This window comes from Orycteropus afer, unplaced genomic scaffold, assembly GCF_000298275.1.
Source record: "Orycteropus afer afer isolate SDZICR_OR568_19922 unplaced genomic scaffold, OryAfe1.0 scaffold00072, whole genome shotgun sequence".
NCBI classification, from domain to species: Eukaryota; Metazoa; Chordata; class Mammalia; order Tubulidentata; family Orycteropodidae; genus Orycteropus; species Orycteropus afer.
In genome coordinates, this window is record NW_006921659.1 from 1,149,560 (window position 1) to 1,159,191 (window position 9,632).

The 9,632-nt window shown below is 42.2% G+C and overlaps 1 protein-coding gene across 1 annotated transcript in view; it reads right to left on the bottom strand.

Moving 5' to 3' along the window:
* The window catches only part of SLC16A10 (solute carrier family 16 member 10), a 147,574-nt gene that overhangs the window by 4,200 nt on the left and 133,742 nt on the right, over window positions 1-9,632 (bottom strand). Inside the window, exon 4 of the mRNA XM_007940853.1 lies at window positions 8,488-8,634. Coding sequence (XP_007939044.1) covers window positions 8,488-8,634 — 147 coding nt within the window. The remainder of the gene's footprint in view (window positions 1-8,487; window positions 8,635-9,632) is intronic.

Genomic DNA, 9,632 nt, shown 5'->3' on the forward strand with positions numbered 1-9,632 from the left:
CCCCCCCCCCCCAGTTCATCTTGATTTTACATAAACAACACCTGTTGTTAGCTCTCTGAGTTCCCCTAGCACTTTCTCAATATTTCCATTAAGGAACGAGGAAGAATGTAACTATTTTTATTCTTCCTTTCCCTTCTAGCCTATATGCTCTTTGAGGGCAGACTCTGTACCAAAATCATCTTTGGGCTCAATATTATGAGGTATAAGGATCTTGCACCTGGTCGGTGTTCAATAAATACTTGTTCTTTGAATATCAGCTCAAATTCATTCATTCATCAAACATGGATTTGCCTGCCATTTTATAGGCACTTGCTAGAGACTTCAACAATGAATGAGACCTGGTTCCTACCCTTGAGGACATGGCCAAATAAAGAAATGCAAATGAAGAGGCTGTATATTCAAAGTATGGTGGGTACAAAAAAGAGGAGGGAGCAGACAATAACTTTTCTAAGTAAAGAATTAAAACTGGACACTTCATTAGCAGAATAAATGTTTTTTAAAAGTGTCATGTTTTGAAATAGTATGCTTATGATGATGTTGTTAAGTGCCTTCAAGCTGATTCTGACTCATAGTGACCCAACGTGACAGACTAGTACCGCCCACAGGGTTTTCTAGACTGTATTCCTTTATGGGATGAGACTACCACCAGGTCTTCCCTGTGGAGCTACTGGATGGGTTCAAACCATCAACCTTTGGGTTTGCTGCAAACCATTGTGCCACCAGGGCTTCTTCATGCAGATGACGGTAATAATCATTTATTAGTGTTTACTAAATGCCAGGCATTGCTCTCAACACTTTAGCTGCATTACCTTCCTAGCTATTCTCATCACAACCTTGTTAGCTGTGTACTAATGTTAGTCCCATTTTACAGGTGAAGATAGTGCTGCTAGAAGAGATGAAGTAACTATCCCAGTGGTCAGGAGGGCAACTGCAGGGAATGGATGGACTGTTCCTAGGGGCTGCCCTGGGCCTGGGAAGGAAGGCGGCATCAAATGAAGTACCTCTGTGGGTACTGCCGGGTTGTGCCCCTCAGGGCAGCCCTCACCACCTTAGTGCACCTCAGGGTCACTTGAGGAGCTCCGGAGCTGCGGACGTGGTTCTGGGGTGGGGCCACAAAGCCCCACTGCATACCAGCAGCACACTAACACCACAGGCAGAAATGAGCCCTTGAAAAATGTTCCCAACTTCGGGTATGGTGTCTCTTTAACACTTTTATACCATATAGCTGAGTCAATTTTTCATCTCCACTAGTAGCCTACACCTAGAAAATTATGATAAGTTTAAAACTCTGAGCTGGTGACCTGAAAAATAAGCCAGGCACTTCACACGAGTGTTTCTACACAACAAAATCTCCCCATTCTCCCAATTTCTTATTCTCTCCAATCCAACTTCTCTGGAAGGACAAGCATAATTTCTTAGCAGTGGGTAACTACTGGGTTTGTACCCAGGACTGGGTTTGTAGCCTGGTCATGTGGAAAGAACTAGGGCTCAGAGGGACAAGGCCCAGGCCCTAGCTCTCTGTGACCCTGAGCAAGTAAAAAACTTCCAGATACTTTAATTTCCCCATCTGTTAAGACAAAAAGAGACTTAAAACATTTTTTTAAAATACAGAATGTGGTTTGAAATTAACAAGTAGGTTAAGATTTAAGGAGTTTTTATTGAAAAACTAACCAGACAAACCTTAATATTCTTAATTATAGATACATTTTTTCATTTGACCTATAAGCATAAAATGGAAAATCATTTAAAGCTTAGGAGCATATCTATGATCACAAACTACAGAGAATTTAGAATAAAAATTACGGACACTTTGGGGCCAAATTTAATGTGTTTAGTTGGTAAGGCCCAGACCCAACATCCCAACCACGCCGTTGTTAATTACATTAGATTAGCTTTCAGGAACAGTTTTTTTTTTTTCCTTTCACGTGCTTCATATTCGCTCCCTATATTATTCAGTACCAGTTTCTTCCAACCTAAGAAAACCTGCTCTGTAGAACTTTTTACTAAGGGAATTTTTAAAGCCTAGCACAGTACTTGGCATAAAGTCAATTTAGCTCAGTGAACAGATGTCTTCTTGGATCAGTCTGTGTAATGTGAGACCCAAGCACTTTAGTTTTGGTAGACAATTTTCTGGTTTCTTTATCCATTTTAAGCCTCTTCAAATTTTTGTTCTTTGGTCAGTTTTATAAGAAATAATTCATTTAAGAGTTTCAAATTTATTACTGTATATTTTGAACATATTATTTCTTAATATTTTACCTGCTAAAAATACAAACCCATTGCCATTGAGCTGAATTTGGCTCATAGCGACTCTATAGAACACAGTAAAACTGCCCCACAGAGTTCCCAAGGCCGTAAGCAGACTGCCACATCTTTCTCCTGTGGGAGTGGCTGGGAGGTTTGAATCGCCAACCTTTAGGTAGCAGGCAAGTGCTTGACCATTGCACCACCAGGCCTCCTACTTTCCCTGCTAGTTCTTTTTCAATTCAAACTATATTAATTTATGTAGTTGTTGTTGTTATGTGCCGTCAAGTCAAACCCGACTCATAGCGACCCCTCCTTGGGTTTCTGAGGCAGTATCACTACGGAAGTAGGATTGCCCAACCTTCATAGTCATTCTCATTTAAAATTACTTCACAATGATTTATTTGTTATAAAATTTGGTTTTCCTTTAACAATTCAGTTTATAGAAATTTATATATCTATTCTTTGTCATTTTTCAGAAAATAGCTTCTTTTGCCTTGTAGGTACAGTAGTGAGAAACTATTCTCTTTCCCAGAAAGTGCTACTACCCAAAATGTAGCTGAATTAGGCTGTAGGTAGGCCAGACTACTGAGACACACTTTGTGGTAGTTCAGTTTGTGTGTCAGCTTGGCTGGGCCTGGTTGAGTGGCTGGGCAGTTGGATGTTGTATTCCCCATGATGAGACTGGTGATCAACTCCATGGTGGAATCTACTGTGAGTATATAAGGAGAAGCCTTGGAGATAGTCTCTAGCTTATGGCACACTTGAACCCTGCACATGGCCATGTTGTTGTTCAACAGCCTGCCATGCTCTGCCAACTTTGGGACTTTCAATGGACTTGAATGAATGGCCTGCTGTATGGTTTGGTAACATCGGAACCATGCCTTTTTACTTGTCAACCTTGGACTTGGCAGCCTCAGTAGCCAGCAGCTATCTGCGTGAAGAAAAGCCTCTAGCTTCAGTGAGCTGGGAGCTGGAGGCAGAGCTGGAGCCCAAGGCTGAGGGGTTTTCACCCAGCCCCTAGAGCCTAGCACTTGGACTTGGACATCTAGCCTCGCGAACTGCAAGAGAATAAACTCCTGTTTGTTAAGGCTATCCTTAACAAACATTGGTGGTATATTCTTGTCAGAGCGGCACTAGAACACACCTGTTTCTTAATATTCAAGGATATCTGAGCCACAAGGAGCACATGCCAAGGGTTAGTGAACTGTTCATATAGGAGGCCCAGTACTTCCTCATCACTTCCCAAATAAATAAATATCGATACATCAAATATTGATCTGCAGATACTGAGGCCCAGTTTGAAAGATGAATAAATTCAGTATTACAATGATTTTTTTTCCTGTGTCTTCACAGTGAGTCTGTTCAACTTTTCTCCATGGATATGTTGTAGTTATTGTTGTTATGTGCCATCGAGTTGGACCTCACTCATAGCAACCCCTCCTTGGGTTTCCAAGGCAGTATCACTACGGAAGTAGATTGCCCCATCTTCCTTCCAGGAGTGGCTGAAGGGTTCGAACCGCTAGCCTTCTGGTTAGCAGTTAAGTGCCTTAGGCACTAAGCTACCAGAGCTCCCCCACGGAATATAAGTCCTGCCATTTCTGCTTAAGGGAGGAACTGGCATGTGACTCATTCACGCCCAGTGCCACAGCCAAGATGAGACTATAGGACCTCTGATTCCTTACTTGAGCCTAACAATTGACATATGTAAGCAAAAACAAGGCAGGGCATTGCTAATTATCTAGATATTCTTTTAGAAATAGCTCACATTTGGTAAAGAATATACCCACACCCCAAGGTATCTTTACTGGAAAAAAAAAAAAAACTCACTGCCATCGAGTCGATTCCAACTCTTAGTGACCCCTCCTCGGGTTTCCAAGGCAGTATCTCTACAGAACTATAGATTGCCCAGTCTTCCTCCTGAGGAGTGGCTGGTGGGTTTGAACCACCAGCCTTCTGGTTAGCAGTCAGATGCCTTAGGCACTATGCCATCAGAGCTCCCTAGGGTATCTTTAGGAAAATGTAAAATGCCTACATGGAATGAAAAAAAGAGTAATACTCATCAGTTCACTCTACCTGAACCAGAGAGGAAGCTTATACAGGAAGAAGGATATGGAAGTCATTAATTACAAAACACCAAAAGTAACTCATAAATACATTCTTTAAAAACTTCAAACCTTAAAAAAAATTTACACAGTAATATATGAAAGTCTTCTTTAATCTCCCTTCTCTCTCAACCTATGCCTACTCACTTCCTCAGGAAAACCCACTTAACAATTTGGATTACATCCTTTCAGACTTTTTCCATGTGTACACACATCTGTTGTTTGAGTTTGTCTGCTTTACATATGTAGACAAGATGTCCATGCTTCAATGTGTCCATGTCACATGAGTAATGACATAATCAAAAGGTGATCTAAACCCAAAGTTTTCATTTCTTTCATTATGAAGTTACAACTTACAAACTTTTTAAATACTCTCACACTTCTGAAACAGTTACATATTATATTAAAGACAATAAATCTGTAATAATTTAAAGGTTACCAGAAAGAATCTAGTTAATGTGTAGATTCTGATTCAGTATATCTGGGGTAGAAATGCAAATTATTCTCAGGTGACAGAACTAGAATGAACTGGTTCAAGCCTCTGCTACAAAGACAGGTCTGTGAGGGTAAGAAATATGGTAAAGAGATACCAGGGCAGTCTTGCCTCTCCCAATAAAGCACATACTCTGGGAACTTTGGTGAAGGTTTTCTTTAACCATTATTATTTTAGATAATGCAATTCCGCAATCTCTTCTGGAAGGAGTAGCTCACCATGGAATTGTTAGGCATGGTGCAGTGAGTCACTCAACATGGCCCTTGCAGCCATGGTATTTATGGCCTCCTGCAGATGACTGCATGGGACTGTGCAAATATAAGGTGCTTGTGGCCCACCAAGGGGGACTGGATATCTTGCTAATAATGTAAGTAAGGTACATGTCACACTGTGGGGGTGGGACCAACCAAATAAAGTATGTGGAACCCTAATGTAGGGATTGGTTAGTTTTTCCATCTGCTAGGCTTAAAATGAAAGGGGGATCTCATTACCATTAAGAAAGAAGAACCAGGAGTGAAGCAGGTCCTTGGACCCAAGACCCCTGCACTGAACCTCCTCAACTCAAGAGACAAGAGAGAGCAAGCTGTAACACTTGCTGAGACAGCGACGAGTGACAACAGATCCGGCAGCAGACCCACAGAGAACCGAGCACCTTCAGGCCGAGGCTTACTGGCAGAGCTAAAAGAGCTTTGTAACACTGGCCCGAAAAGGGCAGACACCAAGGGGCTGAGGAGCTAAGAGGCCTGGGGCCACAGAGGCACTGCTGAGAAGAGGCTGTCGTGACTGAAGAACTGTATCCTGAGTTGTTCCTGATCCTGAATTGTAACCTGTTACTTCCTAATAAACCTCATACACCAAAACCAAACTCACTGCCATCGAGTCAGATCCGACTCACAGCTACCCCTCCTTGGGTTTCCAAGGTAGTACCTCTACAGAAGATGCCCAACCTTCCTTTCGAGGAGTGGCTTCTGCTTAGCAGTCAAATGCCTTAGGCACTACGGCACCAGAGCTCCCATAGACCTCATAATCATGGTACTTGGTCAGAGCTCTGTGTGGCCACTGCAACAAATTATTGTTGTTACATGCCGTGGAGTCGGACCCAACTCATAGCGACCCCTCCTTGGGTTTCCGAGGCAGTATCACTACAAAAGTAGATTGCCTAACCTTCCTTCCGAGGAGTGGCTGGTGGGTTTGAACCACCAGGCTTCTGGTTAGCAATCAAGTGCCTCAGGCACTATGCTACCAGAGCTCCTAAAACCATGTTGTTGTTGTTGTTTGCCGTCGAGTCGGCCCCGACTCATAGCGACCCCTCCTTGGGTTTCCGAGGCAGTATCACTACGGAAGTAGGATTGCCCAACCTTCCTTCCCAGGAGTGGCTGGTGGGTTTGGACCGCCAGCTTTCTGGTTAGCAGTCAAGTGCTTTAGCCACTATGCTACCAGAGCTCCCCCTATAGGCACTTAGAATTTCTTGAATGAAAGGAAATTGAGTCTGTAATTCAACAAATGTCCACTAGTGGGCTCCCTTGACACTTGAGAGCAAGACTAAATGTTCTGCTAAATGTGAGGTAAGGATAATGAGGGGGAATGATTACAATACAGTAAGTTCATTTTAAAAAGTAGGACTACCAGCTGTCTATACGACTTTCTAGCCATGTGACCAGACTCCTTCCTGTGTGTGGCTGGCTATCTGGACACAGACACAGACGCCCACAGCAATGCAGCCTCGCTGTTCCTCAGTGATTGCATCTATAAATGGAAATAATGACATAATGCACATGGAGCTCTTAGTTTATCTTCTGGCCCATGGAAGTGCTCAGTAGATGGTGGTGGCTATTACTTCGTGTCAATTAATGGAAGTTACATTATCTGTAACAGATGCCTTTTCCCATCAGGTTTCTGAACTTCACCTCTCCTTTAAGGCTCAGTAAGGTCACCTAACAGTCCCTCTGTTGCTAAATCCAACAAAAATATTTCCATCTTTATCTTGCCTGATGTCTCACTAGCTACCAATAGTGCTGACCCTTCACTTCCATCCGTGGAGAGACTATTCCCTGTTTTCCTTCCCTATGATTCTGTCTCCTTTGGAGGCCCTTAGTCTTCCACTCACCCCATATACCCCATGCATGATTTTACAGCACCACAAACTTAACATGGTAAAATGAACTAACTCATCATCCTCCCCCAATTTACCATATTACTGCCTTGAATAATGGCAAAAACCATCCACTCTACTTCCTTAGCCACAAATCTTAGGCCCAGTTTAGGAGGAGGCTCCTGGAACTCTCATCTCTACTCCTTATTTGATCCCAACATCTCTGTCTTGGTTCTTCTTGTCTAGACTACTTTACCAACAAGTACCTGTGCCTCTACTCTTTTTTTGTTGTTGTTGTTTTTTATAACAGCTTTATTGATATATAATTCACGTGCCATAAAATTCACTCAAATATATGCCTCAATGTATTTTCGTATATTCACAAGGTTGTACAACCATCACCACGATCTAATTTTAAAATATTTTTATTACCCCAAAAAGAAAGTCCCACACCCAGCACCACTGCCTACACTTCCCTCAGCTCCTGGCAACCACTTTCTGTTTGTGTGGATTTGTTATTCTGGACATTTCATAAAAATGGAATCATAAAAAATGTGGCCTTTTGGGACTACCTACCTCACTCTTGCCTCTTCCACACCATTCCACCCTTCACAGTTACCAGATTGATCTTTATAAAATACAACTCAGATCACATCACTCACTTGCTGAAAATCCTTTAATGGTTCTTGGTAGGTTTCAGGGTAGAGTTAATCCACTTATGCTCATAAAGGCCCTTCAAAGCCTGGCTCCTGCCTATCCCTCAAGCCAATCCATCGACTATTCAGAGTTTCCCTGACACAGCTTACTATGTTATGTCATACCTCCACATCTTTGAGCCAATATGGTTTTCTTTACATGGAACACCCTTGTCTTTCTTCTTTATCTATGTAACTACTACTTATCTCTTGCATCCTGCCCAGACCCTCACCAATGATTCTCAAGCTTGACGCTTGTGTTTCCATGGCACCCATCTAGCATACTCATTATCACACAGTGCTGCCACACTGTTTTATCAGACTCCATATGAGACCTTGAGCTGCCAACTAAGGATAAAGACCATGTTTCATTTAACTCTGCAGCACTTAGCACAGTGTGTTGCATGAGGGAGTCACTTAAATACTTGTTGAATGAGTGTTACTAATGATCTTGAAATTAGCATTTGCTTAGTGCACACCCCACAACACTCAGGAGGCAATTTGCAATAAAGAAGCTCAAAAGGCACATACACACACCCCTGAATCTGACAAGCAACTGCAAACAGCACAGGATCCCACATGACTATGAAACCTATGCCAAAAATAAAACATTCTTCTTAGGGAAAGCAATAGGCCAAAAACATTTTGGTTTGGGGGAGTTCCATGACAAAACCAAAACAAAGAAGACTGTTGTTTTCTCATGTCTAAACACCTAGCCCTTGATTGATTTTGCCTGTAAAGAAATTATGTTCTACAAAGTATTTTTCACTTTTACAAAGGAATGTAAGCAAATAAGTACATTTAATGAGCCATTAAGCAAAAGGATCAATTTCCTAGGTGGAAACAGCCCTAAGAGACTACCTGTAGATAAATCTTCTTCACTCCAGGCACGTAATCTGCAATCCGTCCAAAGAGCAGCCGCCCGACTCCCGACATGATGCCTATGCACATCAGGAGCACCTCTTTATTATCTTCATCTTTGAATCTTTCATTCACGTGCTTCATCTGCAGACCAAAAAGAAAGAAACACTGCATATATTATAGGAGAAACTGCCGGCTTTTGAGGCTTTGTAAAATGACTTTGTTTCTCTACAATATGATGAACGCTCACTCCTCCAAATTCAAATATTTACAAAATTTGTCTTTGTGGCAGTTTTTCAGGAGAACATATGTGATGAAAACCTGATTAGTTTGTAAAAGAAGAAATAAGAGGATTTTTGTTTTTAATAAAGGGAAGGCTGGAGGTTCAAACCCACGAGCCACTCCTCGGAAGGAAGGTTGGTCCATCTACTTCCATAGCAGTACCACCTCGGAAACCCAAGGAGACGTCGCTATGAGTAAGGTCTGATTCAATGGCACATAACAACAACAATCACACACTGTATAAGCTAACATTGAACCACTACTGAGAGGAAAGAAACAGACCTTTGAATACACACCACTACCTTGTTCTCTTGACTCTAAGGCTGCCCAAGGATCCAACACATTATCTGTTTGCCTGAACTCTAAAGGGTTGATTCCGGAGTTCCATCTCTTCTAGGCGTACCTGAATCAAACTAACATCCCTGAAATGGGCTATACTGGAGCTTCCCTAAGGTTCTCTATGAGTGCAATTACCTATTTATAAAGCACTGGAACAAATGAGGAGCTCTGGTGGTGCAGTGTATAAGGCATTTGACCATTAACCAGAAGACTGGCAGTCCAAACTCACCAGCTACTCTGCAGAAGGAAGATGGGGCAATCTATATCCATAAACATTTACTGCCTCACAAACCCAGTGGGGGTTGCTATGAGTCAGAATCGACTTGATGGCAGTGAGTTTGGTTTGTTTTTTGAGAACAGATACAAAAACAGTTTAATACAATGGTTAAAAGCCTCTGGAGCATCAGACTGCTTGGGTTCAAGTTCTGATTCCATCCCTTCCTTATCAACCTGGCGACCTTGGGTAAAAACCACGAGGACATTGGTTTCCTTGTCTGTAAAATGGAGAGAGCAATATAGTA